Source organism: Colobus angolensis, unplaced genomic scaffold, assembly GCF_000951035.1.
Source record: "Colobus angolensis palliatus isolate OR3802 unplaced genomic scaffold, Cang.pa_1.0 Scaffold46, whole genome shotgun sequence".
In the NCBI taxonomy this organism is placed as follows: domain Eukaryota; kingdom Metazoa; phylum Chordata; class Mammalia; order Primates; family Cercopithecidae; genus Colobus; species Colobus angolensis.
Window position 1 is genome coordinate 12,182,549 of NW_012118043.1, and position 27,422 is coordinate 12,209,970.

A 27,422-nucleotide genomic window follows, 5' to 3' on the forward strand; every position below is an offset into this window, starting at 1 on the left:
GAAATACTTTGAGAAAGGGAGTGGCTGACAAACTGATCAGGAAGAGACATACCAGAAAGGTTAAGAATGAAAATTGCTCTTAACAGCATGAATCACTGCTTATGACTTCTGATGGGGGCAGGGGGCAGGGCTGGTGTCTGCATGGGACTGAGCAGCGCTGTCTCAGAACCAAACTCTCCCCAAATTCATGCTCCAGATGGTTCTGTCAATGTGGAGGATGGTGCCTTCAGAGCTGCTTGTCCTCGTTTAACCTTCTTCTTCGTTCCCTGCAGGTCTGTGAGAGAGACACAGAAGAGCAAATGCTACACATCTCTGGAAAGCTCAGTTCTACCTCCAGGCTAAAGGAAGAAGTCTCAACTTGCTGGGAGCATTAATTCTGTCCAATTTGATTCAAACATTTGTTGAGCACTTTCTGTGTGCAACAAACAGGCACAAAATGTTGGGGGATTCAGGAATGAGTAAGACCATGACCTGGCCCCCTGGCTCTCAAAGAGCTTCAAGTAATCAGAACTATGAGCATGACTCTGCCGTAGACTTTGCTACGAAATACAACAGATCTGAGGTAGGTTGGAAGAGTATTTTTTTCCAACCAATATTTAAATATTTGTGCCGTTAAAGTAGGAAAAAGAACTAAGGATATGAATGTTTTAAATACACACACATGCACACACACTACACACACAAGGTAAATTTATGCTTAAAAATTGTTCAATCTCCATGGTAATAAAAATGAAAATTAGAAAAGGTTACCATGTATCGGCCGGGCACAGTGGCTCACGCCTGTAATCCCAGCACTTTGGGAGGCCCAGGCGGGTGGATCATGCGATCAGGAGATCGAGACTATCCTGGCTAATACAGTGAAACTCCATCTCTACTAAAAATACAAAAAATTAGCCAGGCGTGGTGGTGCACACCTGTAGTCCCAGCTACTCCGGAGGCTGAGGCAGGAGAATGGCTTGAACCCAAGAGGCGGAGGTTGCAGTGAGCCGAGATCGCGCCACTGCACTCCAGCCTGGGCAACAGAACAAGACTTCATCTCAAAAAAATAAATAAATAAAATAAAAAGAAAAGGTTACCATGTATCAATTATCATAATGGCAAAGGTTGATGTACCGATAGTTTTCAATGCTTGTGATAGTGTATGGAGAGGTTAACATACACAGCTAGTGAGTGTAAATAGGCACAGTCTTTCTTTCTGGTAGGTAATTTGACATTTCATATATATATATATATATCTCAATCCTTAAAATAGTCATAGTCTTTGACTCAGTAATTCCACTTCCAAGAATCTATTCTAAGGAAATAACCAGAAATGTAGTCAAAGATATTTATTATCACATTATTTATAAAAGTAGACAATGCAAAACAAACTAAAAGTCCAACAATGAGAAAATAGAAAAATGGATTGTGGCATATCAGTATAAAAAGTGACTAAGCAATCTTTTAAATTAGCTTTTGGAGAGTTTTTGGTAAATTATTCATTACATGTTCAATGAAAAAAAAAATCATGATACCAAACTGTATATGGTGCAATACCAATTATAGTTTTTAAATAAAAATATTCATTTTTATTTTACACCTATTGATTTGGTTCGGCTGTGTGCCTGCCAAAATCTCAACTTGAATTGTACCTCCCAGAATTCCCATGTGTTATGGGAGGGGCCCAGGGGGAGGTAATTGAATCATGGGGGCCAGTCTTTCCCATGCTATTCTCCTGATAGTGAATAAGTCTCACTAGATCTGATGGGTCTATCAGGGGTTTCTGCTTTTGCTTCTTCCTCATTTTCTCTCGCTGCCACCATGTAAGAAGAGGCTTTTGCCTCCTGTCATGATTCTGAGGCCTCCCCAACTATGTAGAACTATAAGTCCAATTAAACCTCTTTTTCTTCCCAGTCTCAGGTATGTCTTTGTCAGCAGCATGAAAACGGACTAATACACCTATATATAAAAAATGTTCATTTATTTTACCTTATGTGGTAGTCATAATGAAAGGAAATAGTAAATAACAAAATATTTAAAATTGATTATCTCTAGATGGTGGCATGATGGGATTTAGGTGGCTTTATTTTCTTCTTTACATAGTTCTTATACTTTCTAAATTGTTAGTAATGAGCCTGAATTTGACACAGTCTCTTGTCTCCTGATGCCCTGTGGGACTTTATGACCCAGCTCACCCAGAGGGGTCTCCTGAGTCTGAGGACTGAGCTGGGCCTGGCCCTTCAGCTTGGGTGGAGGCCCTGTGTCTCCCCTGCCTGTCCTCTCCATCTGAGCCCAGTTCCCCACCTTACCCAGCACTCTGCCCCACGCTACCCTCAAAGATCCTCCTTTTCTTACACAGCATCTGTATGTGATGCTTGACTGTCTCTTCATACCCTCACCACCCTTGCCTACCATCTTCTCCAGAAGGCCAGTCTCAGGTGACAGTGGTTTTGATCATGCCTAAGGCAACCGTGGGACCTGCACCCTCACCCTTGTGAACAGTCCCTGCTCTCCCATCCCTGCTGACCGGGACCAGTGTCACCGCTCAGATGGGCAGCTGAAGCTTCACCCACAGCAGACTGGCCCTAGCTGCTTTTCTGCTCCTCTCAGAGCTCTTCCCTTGCACCATAGCACCAACCAGCCTGCCCTGGTTTCACTTCCTGAGACACGCCATTTTCTGTCTCACCTCCAGCACTTCTTCCAGCCCCTCCTATTTCCTGCCCAGGCTCCTCCTTGCCTGAAAAGCCCAGTCCCTCTCTCCTACTCACTCATCCCTAAGGATACTGTTTGGGAATGTAGGCTTCTTGGCCCCTCCTCTCTGGGAGGACAGGTGCCCCTCCCATGTATTTACTCTTTCATTTCATCCTATGGCATTGCACAAAGTGGGGTCTCAAGAACAAGCCGTCATCTGTGCTGGGAAACATCTTCATGGCAAACCTAGCCGAGGTGGAAAGCTCTCTTTACAGTGTAACCATCCTCACCCTAGAATGGTATGGAACTATCACAACACAAAAATTTCTTTTCCTGTCTACAAAAATGGTAGTCTTCTGCCTTCCTCTCCATCCCTGGCAGGACTACCTCACTGCTCCTGAAGACTGCTGAATGCTCCCAGTCGCCAAATTTCACTACTGCCACTGCCACCAGTTCTCTCCCCACCCAAAACAACTGATGCCACAGAGACTGTAAAATCTGTCCCCAAAAGCCCAGCTCAGGGCTTGAGCTCAAAGAATTTTTCCAAGACAGAGGTCTTGAAACCCCGGGTCAAGGTGTGTTCATCATGATTCTTTAGACCATCTTCCCCACAGGCTGACAGCTGATCTTTTCCCTGGCCTGGGCACAATGCAGCCTCAGCTCATGGGCATGTTATGGTCATATAGGTTGGGGGGGCAGGTGTTGTTCAGCACATGAGCTTTGGAACATACAGAGTTGGGTGGGGTGTCAAGGGTTGGGTGTCCCCTGCTACCTGTAAGACACATGTGAGACCTGGGGTAGGTCACATTACGTTTCTAATCCTCTGATTTCTCATCTATAAAACGGAGATGATGCAAAGGTTTGTCCTACTGAATGCACACAGAGAATTCACAAGTGTCATCGGGGTGGGAAAGAAGCAGAACTGTGCTGTGCCATAACTCCTGCCAAACAGGCTGCAACCACAGAGATCTGATGTCAGTTCTTCAAAGAATGGATTTTGTGGCTCACTGAGTTTTTCTGTGATTGTAGAACAGTGGCCACAGAGCAGTGATATGGGAAGGAAGACAACACAGAGGTCAGAGATGGCTCTGTTTCCTTCTATACTCTGTCTCCAACTGTGAAACCACATCCATGAGACCTTCCCCAGAGCAGGACCCAGCAGGGGGTCTGACCGGAATACAGGAAGTTGCTATAGCTATAACTACCCATAGCTAAGTACCTTATCTCATTTAATCCCAGCAACACCCTCACCCACTTGACAGATGAGGAAAACTGAGGCTCGGAGAGGTTAAGTACATTGTTCACTATTACCCTGCTGGGAGACAGTGTCTGGAAACAGGTTTGCCTGGCATAATTGTTCCAGAGGGGATTGATATGATTTCCAAATTTGGTGGGTGTGGGACAAGAGCAGGGGTGAGCTTCCAGATTAACTATTGGGATTGTAAAAAGAGGTACCACAGAGAACTGGCATTCCCCAGAACCTCTGAGGACTGGGGTACCCAGGAAGGCTTCAAAGTAAAGGGAAGGAAATGGCTCCAGTTCCTTCTATACCCGCCCTCCAACTGTGAAACCACATTCATGAGACCCTACCCACAGGGTCTTGAAGGATGCCTAAACTGTACTTGCCAGGGAAGTCCAAAGGGGTTTTCTAGGCAGAAATCATAGCAATAGCAAAGGCTCGGAAGCAGAAGCAAGCTAAGCCAGGCCGGTCAAGAGGCCATGGGAAGCTTACACTGGCTGTGGAAAGGTTTCTAGGAAAGGTATCCCGTATCCCATGTAAGGATTCCTTCATCTCAGGGGAGGCTGAGGGAGTTAGGAGACTGGAACTTGGTCTGTTACTCTTCACCAACCCACACCACTCTCTGTGTGCCTCTTCCCCACATCATCAATGGAGAAAATTCCCTGCTAAAAGCCTTTCTTGCATTGGCTTACTTACTCTATCTCTATAGGGAAGAGAGAAACTTGCCTCTTGGAATCCCAAGAGTGGTAAAAACAGTTATGACTGATGGTCCCTGCAAAACTACTTCTGAGGGAACAGTGAGGGTCAAAACACACTCCTCTCTGGTGACAGCTTCAACTGCCAGGTTGAAGCTGCCCCTGGTGAACACTTCTCATCTCCAAAACAGCAGAACCAACTCAGGGCCCAGAAACATTCAGACAACTGACAAATCTCACCTTCCAGCAAAGGAGTGGATGCAGGGCTGCTGACAGCTGGATGTGTCTAAGTGTTGAGTTTGACGAAGGTGACGATACAACTGTTTTGACTGCTCTTTGTCTCTTTGGATCCTGGAATTTCCCACTCATTTTGATTAAAATAAAGTTTTGCTCAAGAATGGAGAAAGCCCCTGGTTTGTCAGATACTAAGACAAGGAGGCAGATTAATTATTTAGGTCAGAATACAGAGAGCCTTGCATCTTTTTTATTCAAGATAGTGGCAGGATGGAGGTGCTAGTATGGTGTGTCTGGGGTGTAGAGGACATGGTTTTTGCTGAAGCATGTGTGGGTTTGGTAGGGAAAAGGGAAGAGACGGGTCTAGAGATTTGCAGGTTGGGGGTTCTTCTGTCATTTGTCCCATTGATTGTGTGAGCAGCTGGAGGGAGGATTTGAGCAGAAGGGACAGAGCCTCTACTTGAATGATATCCCAGCCACCTCAGTCTTCTCTTGTCTCTCCTTCCCCTGTCCTGATCTATCCAAATGCCTTCAGACACATCACCTTCCCCATGGTGTCTCCCTCTCTGCCCAAGAATGGATAGTGGGGACGAGGGGAGGCAGCTAGGTCAACCCAGGCCAAGGATGGGAATAGAGTTGGCATTAAGAAGAGCATCTCATCTATGCTCCTGGCAGTCCCCAGATGCTGGGCTGTTGGACTGATGGCCATGGGTAAACCTCCAGGAAGAGGGTCTAGGTGTCAGGCAGCATCAGGATCCAGGGGCAGCAACATCTCCCAGGGCAGTCGAGGTGACTCCAACTTCAGGAGTTTGCTCCAAAACGGTGTCCACACTGCAATTCTTTCCAAAGGAAACATTGGTCAATGTCTGGAGGCATTCTAAGCTGTCACAATCGGGAAGTGAATGTGATTGGCATCTAATGGGTAGAGACCAGGGATGCTGCTAAACATCCCACAGTGTACGGGAAAGCTCCACAATAGAGAATTATCTGGCTCAAAATGTCAATAGCACCAAGGATGAGAGGCCCTGCTCCAAAGCTGTCTTCAGACATAGCAGAGAGACATGAGGCCTCCACACCATCTCCCCAGACCCCTGGCAGCCCATTCCCAGGTCAGAATATCCTTCTCCAGAGGCAGTTCTGGGAGGGGGAACCGGAGTTTGCGAGTTCCTAGCAATGACACTTTCCAGCAGGAGAGCAGGGGTTGGGAGATGGGAATGCAAGTGTAAGGAAAGGAGACTTCGGCTCCCCACCCCATCACCACCACTTAGACCCATCCAGCAACCAGGGGTGCTGCACACGGGCTTCTAGTTGGTTTCAGCACTTCAGACAAACTGATACTTGAAGGAGTTAGGCAACACTGACTGGCCCAGGGTAGTTGGGAGAACTCTGGGACCTGAGATCTGCCTCAGCAACCTCCAACACCCCAAGAGCTTTGCGTAATTCATGGTTCTTACTTCCCCAGCCACATAGACAGCAAGTGTTAGCCAGCCTCCCAGGTGTGTGTGTGTGTGTGTGTGTACCTGCACACATACAGATAGGACAAGACTCACTTTAGCAGAAGGAAACCTGCCTTGGGAGTCACCCATCTCCACTTGTCTATCTATGGCCTCAGCTCTCTGGGGACTCCAGTTCAACATTTCTGGAAGCCAATAACCTCTCCTTTCATCAGATGCCCAGTGAGTGAGGTGGGGGGCAGGGGGGCAGGGGGCGCTGGTAATGCAATAAGACAACAGCCTTTACATTGGACCAAACTCTGAGCCACTGTTATTGGGGGAAGATCTTCAGAATATCAGGGTGTGGCTGTGACATGTCTCCTGCTTCTCTGCTCCACCAATCACTTCTCACTCCATCTGTCCCTTTACTCATCCTTAAAATGAAGTAAGGGTGAAGTATTTCCTACCTACATGTGAAGGTATTACCTACCATGTGAAGACTACTTTCTGTGCACCAGGTGCCTTATATTCATGCCATTCTCACAAGAGCCATATGAGAAATTTTTATCAACCCGGTGATAAGGGTGAGAAGGTGGAGGGGAAATGGCTAGTCCAAGGTCACACAGCCAGGAAGTGATGGAAGTGGTACTGGAATGTAGTCTGTGTGACACTGGCTCCTCCAAGGAGGATCTGAGATCTCTCAGGACCATGCTACAAGGTGGGGTTCATACACTCCAATGTAGGGAGGGCTCCCAGAGCAAAGGCCTCCATGTGGGGGGCATTTATTAACAGCAGAAACTCGAATTAGAGGAACGCCCCCAGCAGGGTGGGTCGTTAGTGCCCAGGGGTACCAGGCAGAAGCCTATGTAAACACTCCTGAGACCTACAGCCAAATCCCTGCTGCTGTTGGCTGGGCAGGCCAGGCCGGGCTAAAAATAGAAGGCTTCTCAGGTCCAGCTCCCTGTGCCCCAGCCTCCTCCTCTCCCCCTCCCTCCTTCCCCACAGGGCAGAAGCCAGGCTTCTAGAAGGAACAGAGACTTTAAGACTTTCGTTTCAGATCAAAGAAGATCGTTAGCTTGATATTCAATGGGCATGTTCCAAGTTCTAGAGGGGCCGTAACTGGGGGGAGCTCCTGACTCCAAAACCCCACCCAACTCCCTCCTAGGGAGAGAACTGTCAACCTCCAAAACCCACCCGGGGAACGAGGGAGGTCGAGGCCAAAACTTGGCCAATTTCTGCACATCTTCCAATTCAATCTGGAGCCCCTTTGCTGTCTTTCCTTTTCCTGAACCTACTCTCAATGTTGACAGCACTGTGCGATTTCTGTATTTGCCAGGGGCTTCTCGTGGGAGGTGGGCTCCGGGCCCTCTCGGGAACCCTCCGGAGACCGTGGGGATGAGGCAGCGCTCAGCCAGAGAAGTCCTGGAGCCCAGGACCAGCGCTTCAAATGCACCGAGCGGGAGGCAGGGGCGCAGGGAGGGAGGCTCTGGACCGGCCGCCTCTGCCGACTATGGCCCCGGTGCAGGTCAAGGCTTGGGCCTGGGGATTTCCTTTCAAAGGTGACTTAGAACCGCTTCATTAGGGTAGCGCCCTCCCAGGAGGGCCCTAATGGCGTGTTTGGCAGAGTCAGCGAAACGCGGCGCCCTGCAGCTCCAGCGGCGGGGGAGCGCCCTCTCCCGCGCCCTCGCCCTCTCCCGTGTGGGGCAGCTGCGCGCACGGGGCCATTTGCAGCGCGAGCAGCCTAGTGTGCGGCCGCGGCGCCCAGGTCGGAAGGGAGGCGGCATCATGGAGCTGAAGAAGGACATCAACGCCGTATCTATTGACATGCTGCTGATCGTGCACTCGGAGAAGCGGCGCGCCGCACAGGGTACGCACTCAGACCAGCAGGCGGACCCGAGCGCGCTGCTGCAGCGCCGAGGAGGTAACGCGCGCCCGACCCGGGTCCCCGGGTCCCCCGGCACCTCGGCCTCCATGCCACAAGGGCCCGCCCGCCGGGGGGCGCCCATTGCTCCCCCGAAAGAGGTCTGCGAGCCTGACCCTCTCCCCCATGGCTGCCGTCGCTTCCCCGCAGTGGCACCGGCGTCCCGTGGCAACGCGCAGTCCCGTGGCAACGCGCAGCCCCGTGATTGCCCCAGTTTGACTCCCTGTGCAGGCCTGTGGGTGCTTCCGTCACCCCTGGGAGTCTTTTTCCTCCCAGCCACTCCCTGACAGGGAGAGCAAGACTGGAAGATACCCTGGAGGAAGGCGGCCAGAGCCTCAGGGTTCACTCACCAGTAGCAGAGGCCTGCTCCCCTCCCACAGCACAGTGCAGGGCACAGGGGAGGCTGGGAAACCTTTGTGCTGAGTCAGACTTTGAGTTGGGGAGCTCCCTGTGTGGCCCTGCACAATTTACAGCCTCAGTTTCTCCTTTCTTGAGACTTTCTCCTAGCCTCCTATAGATGGCAGGCATGAAAGGCGTAAAAGGAACGCAGGTTTGGATAGGGTAAGATTTGAAACCTGCTGTCTCCACTTGAACTTATCCATCAATTTTACTTGTCCTACATATTTTCTGGATAAATTTTAAAATTGTAGATTGGTAAAATAAAGTGACTGTTTACAGAGTGATTGTGGAAAGCAGGATCCGGGCCTCTCTGTTCTCCAGATGACAGAACACAATGTGAATAGAGTACAGATGGATGACAAGGGAGGTTAAATAAGCCCCTGAAAAGCCAGAGAACCTCAGGGTCCTGGATGGCAAGCTGTCTCCGAGGCTGGTGTGAGGATGCACTAGGCGGACTGTGGGCCAGTTCTTTAGAAGTTAGGCCTGACAGTCCATGCAGGAGAATGACTTCTGCCTCTCTCCTCCCCTCCAGCTCTGGAGCTCCTTGGAATTCCTGCTGCTGCTCTGCCCTTGGTTCTTCTGTCCCCAGAGCCTCTGTGCGCATTGAACATCCACCTTCCACCTGCCTTGCTAAAGTAATGCGGCTGTGGATGGCCTTGCCACTACCAGCCACATAGGCTAGAGCTACCCCCGGAGCCCTGGGGACTTCTTGGGAAGGCAGGCAGGGGAAAGAAACAGAATCTAGAGGGCTGAGTATGTTGACAGGCACTCTAGTCTCAGGGCTGATTCCTGACTGAAGCAGGAGTTGTTTGGATTCGTTGACTCTTTAGTTCTCAGACCTGCTCTTGGGAGAAGGGGAAATGGCCTGTCCAGGGTATTTGTAGTTAGAAAATCAGCAGAGGGCATCAACTTCTTGACAGAAATGAGACTGCTCTGAATACATGTACCACAGTCCAGAATGCCTTCTCCAGTGTGTGGTGAGGCCTAGTTCCAGCTCAGCTCACGAGTCCCCTACTCCCAATCCTCTCTGATCACGTCACTTCTAAGGACTCTGACACTAGAAAGGGCAAAGAATGCAGAGAAGCCCAGGAAATACCAGGCATCAGAACTGCCCTGAGAGGTGCCCAACACCTAGCACAAACTCGCCATGACTCCAGACTGATGTATGCACACTTGTGACTATGACAGAGAAAAAAGGACCCCTAATGGCTGGGCCCTTTCTGCGGAGCTTTTTCTCCAAATATTTTCCTGATGGCCGTTTCTCACAGATGCTATGAATGACAGTGTAGAGATCTCTGTCACTTACTCACAACCAGAGCAGAGAAGAGGGGAAGTGCATGACTTTTGATGGCTGATGGTCAACAATGATATTCAGGAGACCCCAGGGTAAGCCAGCCTGCAGACCCCCTCCTCAAAAAACAGCCTAAGGGAGGAAAATGCCCAACAAGATCAGCTTGTTCCAAAGCCTCCCATGGGTGCAAAGATCTAAAACAAACCCATGCTCACTTCCAGGTATCTCCTCCTTTCTCCTCTGCACTCCAGGTCCTCCACTGGAGAGTGGATCTTCCTTGGCTATGTAAAAGAGGGCCTAGGCTCCATGTCAGAAAAGATCAAAGCTCAGTTATTATTGCAATGAAGAGGATGCAGTAATCTGTAACCAGTGGCCCTTCTGCTGGTGGCCTTGTGGAAGAAAAGAGTCAGGGGGACAAGAAGGCAAGGAGAGTGTGGACAGGCTAGATCACTAGGAATTTGGGCTACAGAGCCAGCAGATGTTCTCTCCTATTTCTGTAAGGCCCTAGCATCCTCCCAGTCATTTCCCTAGAACAGTTCTTCTCCAAAACGTGCCTGAAAGCCCTCAACTCCTATCAGAAAGTAGAGTGCATATATTCCTGCGGCAGTAGAGGATATAGCCTATAGCTGCCTGCAGCAAGACCCAATGAGTTTTGAAGTCTCAGGCCTTATCCCAAAAATCTATGTGATTTGTGTATTCTACTCCATAGGTGTGTCATGAGGGTTCCAAGTGGTAAGTCACTGGCACTGGCTATGGGGGACTCTGCAGAAAAGAAGGGTGTTAAGAAGGGAGTGGCGGCCCCTGAGTGGTTGAGAGGGCTGGAGAATAAGACTCAAGGCTAAACTTCCAGGAACAGTGCCACAAGCAGTACCACAGAGCTGGTCTAGTGAGGAAACCTCCTCGGCCACCAAGGAGCACTGAATACTCCTTCCGCGCCAGAATCTCAATTTTATTGCAGCAGCACCCGCTGCCAGAACGTATCCCCATGCTGTGCCAGGAACTCGACCTTGCGGCTACCACTTGCAGCCGCAGCCAGAGCGAGAGTTTCCTTCCCTTCCCTGTTGCATCACCAGGTCCCAAAGCAGAGTGAAACACAGGTACATCAGATTGGCCATGGCTAGGCCATATGTGTTTACCCTCTAGCTGCAAGGGAGGCCAAGAGAACTGGCAACTGTCATTTTCCGTTCCCATTGGGATTGACAGTCTTAGCCCACTCCCCCCACTCTGTATCAAGACTCTAAAAGTGAGTGATTCACCACTTACAGAAATAGGCAGGCAACGTGGATAGCAAATGACTTCTAAAATAATGCTTTCATATGTATGCAGTGGAGAGGTGGAAGTGGAAAATGGGCATGTCTACTACAAAAATTCTCCCCAAATGATCCTGATAACCAACCCCACTGCCCTTGAAAACTATTTTAACACTTTTTAAATGTTTTGAATTTTGAGAGTTGCATTCATTTCCTCAGGGGCATCTGATTCATGGGTAGCCTCTCTCAGATTCCAAGAGAGCCAAGATCCACCTGCTCTACCATAACCCAGATAAGTCTGCAACTGGCACATCACTCTTTTGCCCTGGGTCTCCTGCCTCAGAGAAACTTGTTATTTTGCAGGATACCAAGGCATTGGAAATGGAGTCCGAAGATGGCAGAAATTAGAAGGAAATGACCTTCACGGTAAATTCTCTTTTTCCTTTCAACCTATAGGATTTAATACATTGAATAATAACTGGAAGGATTGGGTTTCACTCATTTGAAGACTGGCCCTAGACATCTAACCACTGAACAGAAAGTGGCTGCTCCTGACCCAGCCAGGCCTCTAGGACCACTGTGACTGTGGGAAGTGGTCCCTGGTGTCAGGTCTCCTGCTCTCCTGGAGGCTGTGGCTGAAGAACAGTGCCAGGAACTTGAGCACCCATTTGTTTGCTGGCTGAGCTGTAGGGGAGGACTTAACATCCCTTGGGATGGTGAGGTTTGAGTGTGCTCCTATGACAGGCAGCCATCTATCTTTTGAAAATGTTTCCCAGCAGAGAGGACAGTGGTCTGCCTTGGGACAGTATGACTTGAAGCCTGAGAAGATGCCACTCAAGGGTTCTATAGCTTCCTGCTGGTCTGGACCCAAAATACAATATGAAGTCAGCTTCCAAAGCCTCTTTTTTCTGGTGCCAGGCATCTGCCGCCCCAGGCCCAGGATCTCTTTGGGAACACTAAGGGGTCAACTATAATAGGCTTTATTCTATTCCCTTTAGAGTTCATTAGCCCAGCCTCCAGGGACAAACATCAGGGACATTGCACAGTGGACACATGAGGGTTCTAGTAGAGACCAAACCTCTACTCCCAGAACCCCAGTAGAGAACTCCATCCGCCCCCAGCTAAGTGTGCCCTGGGATCAGATGACTGGCTTGTCAAATGCCAGTCTAAAGGAACCACCCTCCATGACACAAATGGGGAAATAGGATTGCAGATGAATAGGACTAAACTGCTATGTTCTACCATCCTTCTGACAATAATGAAAGGGAAAGACGAAGTTCTAAAAGTGAATTCATTCACTCATTCTGTCCACAAATGCCTATAGTGCTTACTTTGTGCCAGGCATGAGCCTAAGACAACCAAGAACACTGCCCTCAGGGGAGCTATGTTAAAATGATTGGGATTCTAATGCACTGCAGGTGAGTCTCGACACCCTGGAGGTGAAGAGGCTTCCTGTGTTCCCTGCCTTTGGTAGGAGTCCTCAAGACACACCGCCCACCCGCACCCTGCCACTGCCAGGGAACCACCCCCTCTGTGTCCTAACCGATAGACATGCATGGGTGCAACGGCTTCCCTGGAACCTTGCTACAGGGGCCATCAGTTGGTAGACATGCCAGCTTTAGCTCTACTGAAGTAGATGCCAAAGCTAACAAAACTCTGCTATGGGCTATTGAGAATTTTGATAAGAATCAGACCCCCAGAGACCTGTTAGCCACAGAAATGGCCATGCAGGGCATGGAAGGTACACATGCTCGACCCATGTGTGAGTGGGTGAGCGGGCAAGCAAGCCACAGGTGGAAGCAAAGAAGCACAGCATCTTGTTGGTTGCAGCTCTCTCATACCTTGCCTGAGTTGTCTGACACTCATCTTAGGGCTTCTCAGGCATGTTATTACATCAGGAGAAGATTGAAATATACTGAATTCATTCTATTTTTACCATCTTCTGGGTTTCTGATTTAGGAGAAGGTTAGTGGAAAAATATCACAAAACACAAAGTGACACATTGACTATTACAAGACCATTACAAGACTCTTGTAAAAGACATGAAGTGAGTCTTAGCACTATGTGTCAGCTGATAGAAGATGATTAAAATAGTTCTTGCAAAACCACCATGAGAACTGGGAGTTTCAGGTACATGCAGGGCTGGAGAGAGGCTCTACAGAGGCCCTGAGCCCAGAAAAAATGACGCTTCTACCATTCCACCAACATGTGTAAAGCAAAATTTCATTTATTTTTCAAATAGTACGTTTGCATGCATGCAGAAATTAAAATTAGTTTCTTTCTGTGTTTTCTGATGCTGAGATTCTGAGTGCAGGTATTGAAGCTGACCTTTTCTCATACCTGCCTTACTGGTGCCCAAGGCACCCAGCTCTGGTAACCAGCAGGCTGCCCAGCCCTGGTAACTGGATGGCTTCCATCTCAGAAGGCAGTGGCTGATGGCATGTGCTGGTGGAGTGCACACAGACGCTGCTGAGCATGGGGTTGGTCCAGAAGGGCACATATTCCCCCTCTTGCTACCCCGTGCACTGCTTGGGCTGGGGCATTGGCAGGGTGCTGAGACTAGAGAGCTCCAAACTTTTCGAAGTAGCAGGTGTTTGGGCCCAGCCGCCTCCTCACCCCCGCCACCCCACCCCAATAGCTTGCCCAGCAACGGGCTTCCCCTGCTGTGATTGGCTACTTTCCTTGGTCCTGGACAAAGTCTGCCTAGTAGCACAGGGACTGACACCCCACAGCTAAAGGGAAACCAATTGTGCAGCCTTGGCTATAAATACCCCACAGCAGCTATGCCAGCCAATCACCCTCCTTGAGGATTCCCTTCCCGGATCTTGTTTCCTCCCTTAGCCAGCCGAGGCACTGCCAGCTGTGCCTGCAGGAGGCGGCCCTGGCCTCCTGTCCTCGCCTGGTCTGCAGCTCCAGCCCCGCATGCCACATAACCCCATATTGGAATACACAGTGGACCTAGCCCTCAGCTGACTAGTGTGGGGCTTAGGGACCTAGCTGGGCCTGTTCATAGGAGAAGGCTGGAGCAGGCAGGCTTTCCAGGGGAAGACCCTGTCAGTTGGATCACAAATCCAGCCTGGCTCAGTACCTCACCCCCCACCTTGATTGGCTTCTGCGTGGGCCCAGGCATGGGAACCACTGAGTGGCTGATCTGCACAGGAAGAATCATCTAAATGGACCTGTTCAGGCCAATGCCCCAGAGGCGTACTTGTTTCCACACTGAGGCACTGGTCCCAGTGGTCACCTCCAGTGACAAGCCCACTGCAAGCCAGCAGGAAGCTATAGAGAGAAGATGGCAGGCCAGGGTGGTAGTGGTGGGTGAACCTCCAGCTGCCGCCATCCTCCCCTTGCCCAGCCTTTCCCCCACCCCTCTGAAGCAGAGGTTCAAGGGCAGCCTCACTAAGAGCAGGCCACAGCAGTAACTGTAAAGAAGGGAGGAAAGGTCATGCTTCCCGTAGGAGGGCAAGTAAGCCTGTGAGCTCCCGCTTCTTGGCCAATGGCAGGAACTAGGCATCACTCCATGGCAGCCTGACCCCTCTAGGCACTGAGGACAACTCTGTGTCCCAGGGACAGAAATATCCCAGCATGTGGAGAGAATGTGCGTAGAGTGCATGCCCTGCAAATGTTTGTGAAACAGAACCAAACTACACATCATCCCATCTCCTAGGCTGCTTCTTCTCATCAAGAAGCAGGAGGCTCGGCCAGGCACAGTGGCTCACGCCTGTAATCCCAGCACTTTGGGAGGCCGAGGCAGGTGGATCACAAAGTCAGGAAATCAAGACCATCCTGGCTAACACGGTGAAACCCCATCTCTACCAAAAAAAAAAAATTAGCCAGGCGTGGTTGCAGGTGCCTGTAGTCCCAGCTACTCGGGAGGCTGAGGCAGGAGAATGGCATGAACCCGGAAGGTGATGCTTGCAGTGAACGGAGATCGCGCCACTGCCCTCCAGCCTGGGGGACAGAGCGAGACTCTATCTCAAAAAAAAAAAAAAAAAAGAAGCAGAAGGCTCAACTGGGAGTCAGAAGACCTGGGGTTCAAGTCCCAGGTCAGAACCTCCCAGCCTGCTCCACAGAAAGGTGTGAAGATCAGTGAGGCACCTGTGTATGGACAGTGCTTTTGAAACTGTGCCTGGTAACACCAAAGTTGGGAGTTATGGCTACAAAGACCATGGAAGACTGGTAGCCTGTTCCAGAAGAAACCCAGCGTGTGTGCACCTGATAAGAGGCACAAGGGATATGTGCACATGGGCTTCCAGGCATTTGTCTCCATGCACAGTGTCGTTGTGCTGGTTTGCACATGTGCACACTGTGAGGGTGTGCACACATTTAGGCCTGGGGATGTGCTTGGCCCTCGCCAGCCCACCTTTCCTGCAAACACATACAGCTCTTTGCTCTGCCTGGGGTAAATTCCCCAGTGGTCACTGCAGGCCTCTCTGTCTTCCTTAAATAGAAAACTTGGTGGAGAAGCAGCACCCTCAGCAGCCCCAGGTGATCACTTCCTACGACAGCCAAGGTAAGTGATTCACTGCTAGCCATGACTTCCCCTGCAGACATGTGCCCAGACCTGATGCTCTGGCCAGTGACAGCCCAGGATGTGGAGCTCAGACTGTGGGGAGCAGGGTCCTCTCTGCGCCCATGGGTTTTGGAAAACCCTTTTCCTCTCCCTATGTCTCACGGGAAGCAGCAAGAGGCTTCATGGTCTGAGTCTTCCCCTCACCATGAGATCAAGAAATAAAGCCCGTGGGCCTCAGAGCCCGCTGCTGTCATCATCTTCACTATTACTGTCATCACTATTCAACATTCAACATTCAGCATTTGTTGAATGCTAACCATGTGCCAGACTTATGCACTTATTCTCATGTAAATTAAGCTTCACAGTAATCCTGTTTGACAGGTACTCCTCTTTACCATCCTCAAATTACAGATGAGTAAACTGAGGCTTGGAAAGGCTGTCATGTGTCCAAGATCACATGGCCAGCAAGAGTCAGAGCTGGGCAGCCTGAACCCCAGCAATGCCTCAGCTGTTAACCTTCACACATCTCTGCTTCCTCATCTCCCCTGGAAACCAGTCTCCCTCCTGCTGGCTCATGGCATCCAAGCCCTCCCTTGTCCTGACCCATAGCTGTTATTCGGCCTCTCCTGCTGAGACTGAGCCTTCCCAGGGCATCCTATCCAGTGAGTTTGCCACAGCAAGGCAGAGTGAGAGGCACCTTCGTTGGGAGTCCTCACTTTTTGGGGACAGGCTCTGGGGACTCGGGGAAGACAGGCAAGAGCATCACTGACTCTACAGTTGACTGGATCTGAGCACGTGACAGGATAGAGACAGGAGGGCCCCACAGCAATGGTGGCGGGAGGCCAGGTTAGAGAGTCTCACTCCCACCTTGGTTAACTGCTCTGCATTAAATACTGGGCCCTGGTGTCTGTGTGCTCTCACAGGCTCAGCCGTAAGAGTTCATCACACTTGCTCTGAGAGTTGATGTCCTAACCTGCAAGGAAATTATCTGATCAAATTCAGAGGCAGTGACTTCCCCCATGCCCCACATGAAGCAGGAGGACTCTGGAGGCCCTGGAGGATTGGAACGTCTCAGGGAATTGCTCTCTGAAATACAGGTGGACCAGCTTCTCTAGAGGAAGGCGCTGGCAGGTAGTGATGAAAGGCCAGCCAACTGGGGTTACCAGCATGGGGGAGCTGGCTCTCCTCACAGTACAGGCCAGTGTCCCTTTAGGCCAGAATTCCTGAGAGTGCAGCTCTAGGACAGGCCTTAGAGACTTCTGTGGGCCCCGCAGGACCTGCCACCAGCCCTAGAAACCACAAGGAGAAGCCCACATGCTGTTGCTTCTCGAAAATGAACTCAACTACACATGGCTCAACACAAAAGAAAAGGACTCAGAGATATCTGGCTCTATTGAGAGTGGATTAGCACCACTTACCTCACTTAGTGAAGAAGACAGACAAAGGCCGCTGTCCTTGTGGAGCTGACATCCTAGTGAGGAGACACAGACAATCCTGACAAGTCAAACACCCTGATCCAGATAAGGCATGAGGGGAAGTAAAGCAGGATGATAAGGAGTGTATGTGGGAATGGGGGTCTGGGGCTGTGCAGGGTTGTGTATTTATTTCCTATAGCAGCTATAGGAAATTTCCACAAATGAGGTGGCTTAAAATACCACAGATTTGTTCTCTTACACTTCTGGAGCCCAGAAGCCCAAAATCTGTTTCACAGAGCTAAAGTCAACGTGTCAGCAGGACTGGCTTTTTTTTAGAGGCTCTAGGGGTGCCTTCGTTACTTGCCTCTTCCTGCTGCTAGAGGCTGCAGGCCCACCATGGCTTGTGGCTGCCTCACTCCAATCTCTGCTTCCATTGTCACATTGCCTTCTCTGCTTATAAATAGCTGAATCTCCCTGTGCTCCCTTGTATAAGGATACGTGTGGTTGCATTCAGGGCCCAGCCAGATAATCAGGATGGTCTCTCTATCTCAAGATCCTTAATTTAATCACATCCGCATAGTCCTCTTTGCCATATAAGGTAACATTCACAGGTTCCTGGCATGGATATCTCTAAAGGTCATTCTTCAGCCTATCCCAAGGGACAATTTAAAGTGGAGTAGGTGAGAAAGGTCTCACTGGGAAAGTGACTTCTAAGCAAGGAAAGAATGAAGAACAAATGATGTGGGTATCTGGGGAAGGGCTTCCAGCAGAGGGAGCAGTGAGCGTGAAGGCCCCCGGGCAAGAGCGTGTCTGCGTGTTCAAGGAGCAGACAACTGTGCTGTGAAGAGGAAGGGAGGGGCATGGGACAAGGTGGGGGTAGCAGGAGAAGAGCCAGAGAGGACACAGGGCAGAGTTGGCAGGGCCTGGGAGGCTTCTAATCTGAGTGCGATTGGAAACCATTAGATGGTTGTAAACATGACAGCCTCCAATGCGTAGAGAATAAACAGAGGGGGCAAGGTTGGAAGCAAGACAACCCTTAAGAGGCATTATGATAATCCAGCAGGAGACGTTCCCCCATGGTGTGAATTTGGGGTATACGAGAAAGAGAGGAGTCAAGGCTTGGGACCTGAGCAATGGGGAGGATGAAGGTGAGGGAGATGCAGGAGGAGCAGGTTGGGAAAGAAACATGAATTCAAATTTGGCTTTGTGGAGGTTGGTACCAGCACCTGCCATTTTGGAAAGCAGGGGCCAGGGAATCGTTAATCCATGTGCCACTTTCTTATTCATCCCATGAGACTTGACAACCTTTGGGCTCTGTTCTGAGAACCACATCAGCCCCCAGAGAAGCCTTCTTGGAAGCTCTATCACAGTAATAGCGGTGACCAGAGGCGGGACACTTGGTGTGTGCCAGATATTAAGCTAAGCCCCTCTCATGGCTCACCTCATTTAATCTCCACACCCACCTTCTGTGGAAGGTTATCATCCTCATTTTACAGATAGAGAAGCTCAGAGAGATTTAAATAACTTGCCTGAAGTTGCACAGTTAGCACATACCAGACCCAGAAGTTGAACCCATGTCTGTGTGCTCTCGAAACTGGCGGGCTTAACTACTCCACCATACTGTCCCTTCCATACAGGACAGGGACCAATCTGGTGGTGCTGATCTGGGTGCAGTACCCCCACCCAACCCCCACCCTCAACGTGCAGCCTAAGGTTTCAGTCTGAACTCGTTGCTCGGAATGGTTCAACATTGTCCCTCCTCCTCAGCCTCTCTTTCAATGGTAGACTTTATGTAACATGTGACAAAGGAACACTGGAATCTTGGGTCAGGGAAGGGGCTTTGGAGATGGATCTGTAGTGGGTGTGTGGGTTGAATGAATGGAAGGTGGGTAATCACAAGGAGCCCCTGCAAAGGACATTCTTTTTCTTGTCTTTTTTTTTTTTTTTTTGAGACAGGGTCTCACTGTGTGGCCCAGGCTGGATCACAGCTCACTCCAGCCTCAAATTCCTGGGCTCAAGTGATCCTCCTTCCTCAGCCGCCTGAGTAGCTGGGGCCACAGGTGAGTGCCACCACATGGCTGGTTTTTTTTTTCCATTTTTTGTAGAGATGGGGTCTCACTATGTTGCCCAGAATGGTCTCAAACCCCTAGGCTCAAGCGACCCCCCTCCCTCAGCTTCCCAAAATGCTGGGATTACAGGCATAAGCCACCATGCCTGACCCCAAAGGACATTCTTGGGGAGTCAGTTTTCTGTTGGGGCTTCTGTCCTCGAGGTCATCAGCCCTTATTCCCATGCAAACACTTTGTAGAGTAGCCTTCTTTGATCATGCGTGCACTGGGGTTAAAGTGCCATGTTTCCAGACCTCAGACCTCCCTGTGGAGCTCCAGCCCATAGAAGAAATCATGAATGGTCCTTTGTTTTCAGTTCCTAATGGAAGCCAGGGGCAGGGCTGCCAGTGACGACCTTCATCATGCACACCAGCAGATGCCTAGTGGCAGCCCTGAGCTCTGGAACACTAGCTTGTCATCTCACAATGAGAGCTGCTGAGTGGGGTTTTCATGCTGTGTCTGGCAGTACCCCCTAAGGGTGGTGTTCCAGCATGTTATACAGAGCTAGACAGTCCCTGTCACCATCTATCATGCTCGTTCCTGGGATGTCACTGCTCTCCACTTCCTGACTACTGCATCCTGGGTGGAATCACAGCATGTCTCTGTTGAATACCTAACCAGGGACTATTTAAGGGTTTGTTTTTTTTTTTTAACTACCAATGCTTTAGCTGTTTTCCTGACTCTAAGCTACTGCAGGGAAAGAAAAAAAAAACTCCAAGGTAGAAGAAAAAAGGCTGTAAATGTGCCAACCTGTTATAGAAAAAGTTAACAAACACCTTAAACCAATGATGGCAAGTATTTCACATGAATCCCATGACCCCTGCACACATATATACACCCGTGCACATGCACACACACACACACACCTGACAGTCTTTGTTAACTGATCCCTTCAGGCAGCCACTTCCAATCAGTTAGAGTTAATGAAAAACACGAAACCTGTTTGCCATACTGCGTTAGGTGTTCTGAGCCAATTAGGCCTTTAGATAAATCCTGATTGAAACCCGAAGAGATCTGGAGAGCAGCTGTCAGGTAGGAGAAACCTGACTGGGTGAAAGGCAGGTGCAGGGCAGTAAGCATGTGGACATTCTCGTGCTTGCCTGTGTGCTCTGTTTCTGAGAAGGCGAGGGACAAGCAAGGAGAGCTGGCGGGGTCTAGAAAAGGGGCCAGGGAGCCACTTCTTAGGATTAGCAGAAAATAATCTCTAACAAGCTCTTAACTAAGGTGGTCAAAACTGCAGCTTCAGAAATGTGACTTTGTTGACAGCTGGTGGAGCTGGGGAGGGGTGCATGAGAGAGATCAGCCAGGCAGCCTGGAATCCCAGGAAGAGCCTCCTGTAGGTTTGGTTGTGATGGTTAATAGTCAAGATTAGAATAATGTACTGTGCTATACTTAGGCTGTACTTAGGGTTTAGATCTGACTGCAAATTTTGCTCCTAATGATCTACTCTCTGAGATTGGCCACATTAATATTTTTTCTTAAATTAAGAGTTTTATTTGATCCAGGAGCATCATAGCCAGCAAACTCTCTCCACTCCATGCCTTAAGGAAGCATAAAGCTATATTGTGAATGCTCTTCCCCTTGAAACAGCGTGTCCAGCCCAGGCGCAGCTCCTGGAGCCAGCAAAGCCTCCCAGTGGTGCCCTCACACACCTGTAAGTGAGAGCAGGAATCACACTCCTACGCAGATCAGGGAGGCCGAGAAATTGGCTGTTTTCCTTGAGGGAATGCTAAGCAGCAGCACAGCTTTGGGGGAGAACCAGGAAGTGAGATTCAGGAAAATATTGGACATTGACGCCTGTCCAAGAGGGAAGAGGAATCGCAGAAAGGAGCGAAGGGATTAGGAATAGTGATGGCTGGAGCTTCTGGGCCAGGGCCATGCTCCGAACGTGAACCCACCTCATCACCCTGCCCTAGAGGGACTTGAACAGCAGTTTGGTTTTCAGCTTGATCACTCTTTCACAAAGAGACATGGCTGAAGTGGGACATGGCTAATACCCATAGAGACATATCTCAGGACACCTAATACAGGATGGCAAACAGGTTTCATGTTTTTCATTAACTCTGACTGATTGGAAGTAGCTGCCTGAAGCAATTAATTAACAAAGACTGTCAGGTGTGTGTGTGAAAGTACCTGGGCATTATAAGAAGTTTGGGGAAGAGATTCGTTGTTGAACCCTATGCCAGTAAGTTGTTCACTTTTGCAGTTTCTCTAAGCTTATGGAGATTGTTCCAGTCCAGCATTTTCCAAATTGTGTTTGACAAAATAGTATTGGGTCAAATAGAGTTCTTTACTACAGGACTACTCAGATCATTGTGTATTGTGACCTATGAGAGGGGAGAGAGTGAACATGTTTCTCAATTCATTTTTCACAAGGCATCTTGAAGTCAAGTACCACTTAGCACTCACTTTAAAAGACACCTCAGAGGGTTTGAGGTGGAGAAAGTGAAAAGGAGAACAGACCCATACCTCACTCATGATGGGAAGACACACAGGAAGTATTTGCTGCTGATGGTGATAGCACCCGATCCTACGACCAGAACTGAATTATGCCTTGAACTCTGAAATACTTAATGTTTTAATTACAAACTCAAAAGGTTGATTTTCTCTCAACATTGAATATGCTAGAAACTGCACTTGAATGTTAACCCCTTCAAAGCTATGCTTGGCAGAGGCCACATTGTATCTTTTCAAATTGTTTGAGAATGACCCTCTTTGGCATGCAGAACAAGTTTATGAGTTACACAAAAAGGACAGTATTGTTATTCTACGAAACATAATTGCAACACATTTAGCAGGCAAAGGGTTATAAAAGGAGGTTTTCCAAAATCAACGAGGAAAAAATAATACTTCAATGGGAAAATAGCCAATTCACAAAAGAAGTTAAAATGGTAAATAAGTATATGCAAAGAATACTACAATAAAACTAAATATACAAAGCAACTAGGTATTATTATTCATTGATAAAAATTTAAAGGGTTGATAAAACTAAACACCAGTGAGTGTATGTGTGATCTATTTCTGCGTTACAAACCACCACACAGCTTAGCAGCTTTAGACAATAAGCATTTATGAGCTCACCCATCTGCAGTTTGGCTAGAAACTCTCATTGGATCCATACCCAGCTGATCTTGGATCTTGGGTGGGCTTGCTCATGTGCTTGTGGTCAGCTTGTGGGTTGGCTGGAGACCAGCTGGTCTGGGATAGCCTCACCTGAGAGGCTATGCTCTGCTCCATGTGAGCTCTCATCTACAACCTGGCTCATTCACATGGCAGTTATGGCTGGGATCCCAAGAATGAGAATGGAAACCTCAAAGTCTCTAGAAGCCTAGACTCAGAATTTGTGCAACATCACTTCTGCCATGTGCTAGTTGGTCAAAAGCCCAGCCCAGATTCAAGGGGTGGAACAAAAGACCTCTCATTGGGAGGAAGTGCAAAGTATTGCACTTTGTGACCAATTTTGCAATCAAGCACAGTGAGAATGTGCAAAATGGGCATTCTCTTGCATAGTACTGATGAGCTCATAAACTGATAAAATCATTCATGAGAAAAATTTGCCAATATCTAACAAAAGCCTTTAAAATATCCATATTATTTGATTCATACTTAAGAATTTATTCAAAGGAACTGATTTGCAAAGTGTGCAGATCACTTTACATACATACAAAGATGTATGTATCAGAGTGTTCATCACATCATTTCTAATAGCAAAACTGTGAAAAGCTAAATATTCAGCAAATAGGGATTGCTTATATGGATTATAAACCATCTACAAAATGGAATATTATGCAGCCATTTGAAATGATAACATATGGCTATGCTTACTGACATGTAAAGATTTAAATGAAGAAAGCAGGTTATGAAAAATATGTTTACTGTAATCTGCTTTGGATTTTTAAATGTAGAAATGAAGTCTTAAAGGAGTTTCACTTTCTACTTTATATCTTTCTGTGCCATCCAAGTTTTTGTTTTAATTCTGCTTGGGTTTTCTTTGTGTGTGTGTGGTTGGTATTTTTGCTTTTATTTTTATTTTAAATTAACATACAGTAAAATTGAATTTTTGTAGTGTGCAGTTCTGATTGCTAACACATGCATAGATTTGTGTAACCACCATCATGGTGGTTACCATCATCAGAATATACAGAATACACCACCATCAGAATATACAGCAGTTCTATTACCCTCTTTAAAATTATCTTGCGTGAACTCTAATCCTCCCATCACTCTTAAGAGTTCCCTTGTATTGTTGCAAAGTACTTTTTTTTTTTTTTAAAAAGACTCTCGCTCTGTTGTCCAGGCTGGAGTGCAATGGCACAATCTTGGCTCACTGCAACCTCTGCCTCCCAGGTCCAAGCGATTCTCCTGCCTCAACCTCCCGAGTAGCTGGGGTTACAGGTGCCTGCCACCTTGCCCAGCTAATCTTTGTATTTTTAATAGAGATGGGGTTTCACCATGTTGGCCAGGCTGGTCTCAAACTCCTGACCTCAAGTGATCCAACCACCTCGGCCTCCCAAAGTGCTGGGATTACAGGCATGAGCCATCATGCTCAGCCGAGAACTATTTCTTGATACAGATGTACCACAGGTTGTTTATCCAATTCACTCACTGAAGGACTTTTAAGTTGTTTCCAGTTTGGGGTGATTATGAATAGAGCTGCTATATAAACATTTGTGTACAGGTTTTTGTGTGAACATAAGTTTTCATTTCTCTGGGATAAATGCCCAACAGGGCAATTTTTAGGTTGTATGGTAAGTACATGTTTTGTTTTATAAGAAACTGCCAAACTATTTTCCAGAGTGACTGTTCTATTTTACAATCCCACTAGCAATATATGAGATCCAATTTCTCTGCATCCTTGTCAGCATATGATATTATCACTATTTTTAAATTACAGTCACCCCTCAGTATACATGGGGGATTGGTTCCAGGACCACCCACATATAACCAAATGTGGGCATACTCAAGTCCCACAGTCGTCCCTGCAGAAACCCCATATAGGAAAAGTTGGTCCTCTGTATGCGAGTTTTGCACTCCATGAACAGTACTCTCCATCTGCATCTGGCAGAAAAAAAGAACGTATGAGTGGACTTGTGCAGTTCAAAACCATGTTGTTCAAGGGCCAGTTGTATATTATTGCTCTTCTAATAGATGTAATGTCTCATTTTGGTTTTAACTTGCCTTTTCCTAATGGCTGATGATGCTGAACATCTTTTCATGTGCTTATTTTCCATCCATAATCTCTTTTATGGTAAAATATCTGTTCTTTTTCCCTTTTTCCAATTGAATTGCCTTTGCACTTTTGTAAAAATTTATTTTGCTATGTCTATGTGAATCTATTTTTTATTATTCTGTTTATTGATCTGTTTATCCTCTTACCAACATCACACTGTTGTGATTACAGCATCTTCATCAATGCATCTTAAAATCAAACAGTAGGAGTCCTCCCATCTTTTTTTTCAAAATTAGTTTAGTTATTCCAGTTCCTGTGCCTGGATGTCTATATTTTATAATTATGTATTTGCACAGTTCCCCCAAAGTGTTTGGTTGAACTTGCATTAAATCTATACATCAGTTTTGAGAGAATTGCCCACTTGACAATTTTAAGGCTTCCAATCCATAAACATGGTATGTCTCCCCATCTATTTAAGTCCTCTTTAATGTGTTTAATCATATTTTGGAGTTTTCAGTATGCGATTATTGCCCATGTTTGGGATTTTTGTTTGTTTTAGATTTATAACTAATATTTTAATTTTGGAACTATGGGAAATGGTTATTTTTAAATTCCATCTCCAATTGCTTATGGCCAATATACAGAAATATAATTGATGTTGGTATGTTAACCTTGTATACTGTGACCATGTTAAACTAACTTATTAGTTCTAGGAGCTTTTGCTTGGAGATTACTTGGGATTTTCTATGTTGACAGACATATCAACTGTGAATAAGGACAGTTTTATTTCTTTCTTGCCAATCTGCATGCCTTTTATTTCCCTTTCTTGTCTTATTACACAGGGTGGGACTTCCAGTATAATATTATTAGGATCAGTGAGAGTGGACATCTATGACTTGTTCCCAATATTATTCTAAGTTGTAGAAATTATGTGCGCATAGGTTTTGTAGCATTCCTTTATTATTATTTTAATACTTATGAGGGCCTATAGTGATAGCCCTCATTTCATTCCTGATATTGGTGTATTTACCCCTGATTTGTGTCTTACCTCTTTTTTTTCTTGGTCAGTAAAGATTTTACTGATCTTTAAAAAGAACCAGCATTTAGTTTCATTCATTATGCTCTGCTGTTGTTTTTAATTTCATTGATTTATTCTCTCATTTTTATGATTTTCTTCCTTCTGCTTGCCTTGGATTTAGTCTTCATTTCTCTACTTTCTTAAAATGGAAGCTTAGATTGTTGATTTGAAACCTTTCTTTTTTCTGTAATAAGAATTTAATGCTACAAATTTCCCCATGAAGCACTGCTTTGGCTTCATCTCACACATGTTGATATGTTTTGTTTTCATTTTCAATGAGTTCAAAATATTTTTGAATTTTCCTTGAGACTTCTTCTTTGATCTATGTGTGATTTGAAAGTATGTTAAATTTTAACATTTGGAAATTTTCCAGTTGCTTTCTGTTATTTACTTCTAGTTTAGTTCATTATGGTCAGAGAAGAGTTTTGTATGATTTCAGTTCTCTTCAACCTTTTAAGATTTGTTTTGTGACCAAGGATGTAGTCCATCTTGGTGACTATTCAATGGGCATTTGACATGAATGTGTGTTGTGCTGTTATTAGATGGAATCTTTTATAAACATCAGATAAATTTTATTCATTGTGTAGTTCATTTCTTCTATGTATTTGCTGATTTTCTTTCAAATTAATTCTCTCAATGACTGAAAAATCAGCAAATATATAGAAAATAGATTTGTCTATTCCTCCTTTTCATCCTATCAGTTCTTGTTTCATGCATTTTAAAACTTTGTTGTTGTTTGACATATGCATATTGAAGGTTGTTATGTCTTCTTGCTAATATTCCCTATCCCTGATATTTTCCTTTCTCTGAAGTCTGCTTTGTCCGATATTAATATAGCAACTCCAGCTTTCTGTTATCTTTTCACTTAACCAACCTATATCATAGTAGTTAAAGTTGTATCCTTGGAAACTGAATGTAGTTTAATCTTATGTATTTACCCTTTCTGACAATCTCTATTTTTTAATTAGTGTGTTTAGACCATTTACACTCAATGTAATTATTGATACATTTGTATTTAGGTTTTCTACATTATTATTTGTTTTGTTTGTGCCTCTGTTTCCTCTTTCCTGCTTTCCTTGTCTTTCAGAATTACATTTAAATTTGCCTATTAAGTTTTTTACTATATCTCCATATATACCTATTTTTGTATGTATTATATGTACTTAACTTTTCATAATCTAATTATAGTTAATATTAACATTTCAAGTAGAATGAGGAAATCTTACCTCCATATAGGTACATTCACTCTCCTACTCTATGTTGTAGTTGTCATATATTTTACATCTATCAAAAACTTATCAGATGTTATAATTATTTCTTTCAATTATTATTCATATTGTCAAGAACTTGAGAGGAGAGCAGACTAATATATTTATCTAGATATTTACCATTTCTATCCCTCTTCCAAGTTTTCCTCTGGTATAATTTCTCTTCCATCTGAAGAACTTCTGTTAGCATTTCTTTTGGAGCAAGTGTGTTGGTACCAAAGTCTCTTGGCTTTACATCACTTTTCACTGGCTACTTTTCATATTTTTTTCTTTAATAGTTTGATTATGCGTCTGGACTTGGATTTTCTTACGTTTATCCTGTTTAGAATTCACTGAGTTTCTTGAATCAGTAAGGTGTTATGTCTTTTGCCAGATTTCAGAAGTTTTCATTATTTCCTCAAATATTTTTTTCTGCATCACATTATTTCTGTTTGCCTTCTGAGACTTCAGTCACATGGATGTTAGACTTTTAGGTATGGACCTACAGATCCCTGAGGCACTATTCACATTTTCTGTTGTTCAAACTGGACAATACCTGCTGATCTATCTTCAAGTTCTCTGTGTTCTCTGTCATTTTCATTCTGCTATTGAGTATATCCAGAGGATTTTTAACCATATTTTTCAGTCTAAAATCTTCACTTACTTCTCCTTTATATCTTCTTTTTATTGCTGATACTTTATATCTTTCCATTTATCTCAAAACTGCTTGCCATTACTTGTTAGAGCATGTTATTGTG

The 27,422-nt window shown here is 46.5% G+C and overlaps 1 protein-coding gene across 2 annotated transcripts in view; it reads left to right on the plus strand.

Moving 5' to 3' along the window:
* The first annotated feature begins 7,388 nt into the window (after positions 1–7,388).
* KY (kyphoscoliosis peptidase) overlaps positions 7,389–27,422 on the plus strand; it is a 50,658-nt gene continuing 30,624 nt past the window's right edge. Inside the window, exons 1-3 of one of the 2 annotated variants that reach the window (XM_011958178.1) lie at positions 7,389–8,193; positions 11,497–11,559; positions 15,584–15,646. In XM_011958178.1, the coding sequence (XP_011813568.1) occupies positions 7,881–8,193; positions 11,497–11,559; positions 15,584–15,646 (439 nt within the window). In that variant the 5' untranslated portion in view covers positions 7,389–7,880. The remainder of the gene's footprint in view (positions 8,194–11,496; positions 11,560–15,583; positions 15,647–27,422) is intronic. The other variant, XM_011958179.1, reaches the window with a different exon arrangement.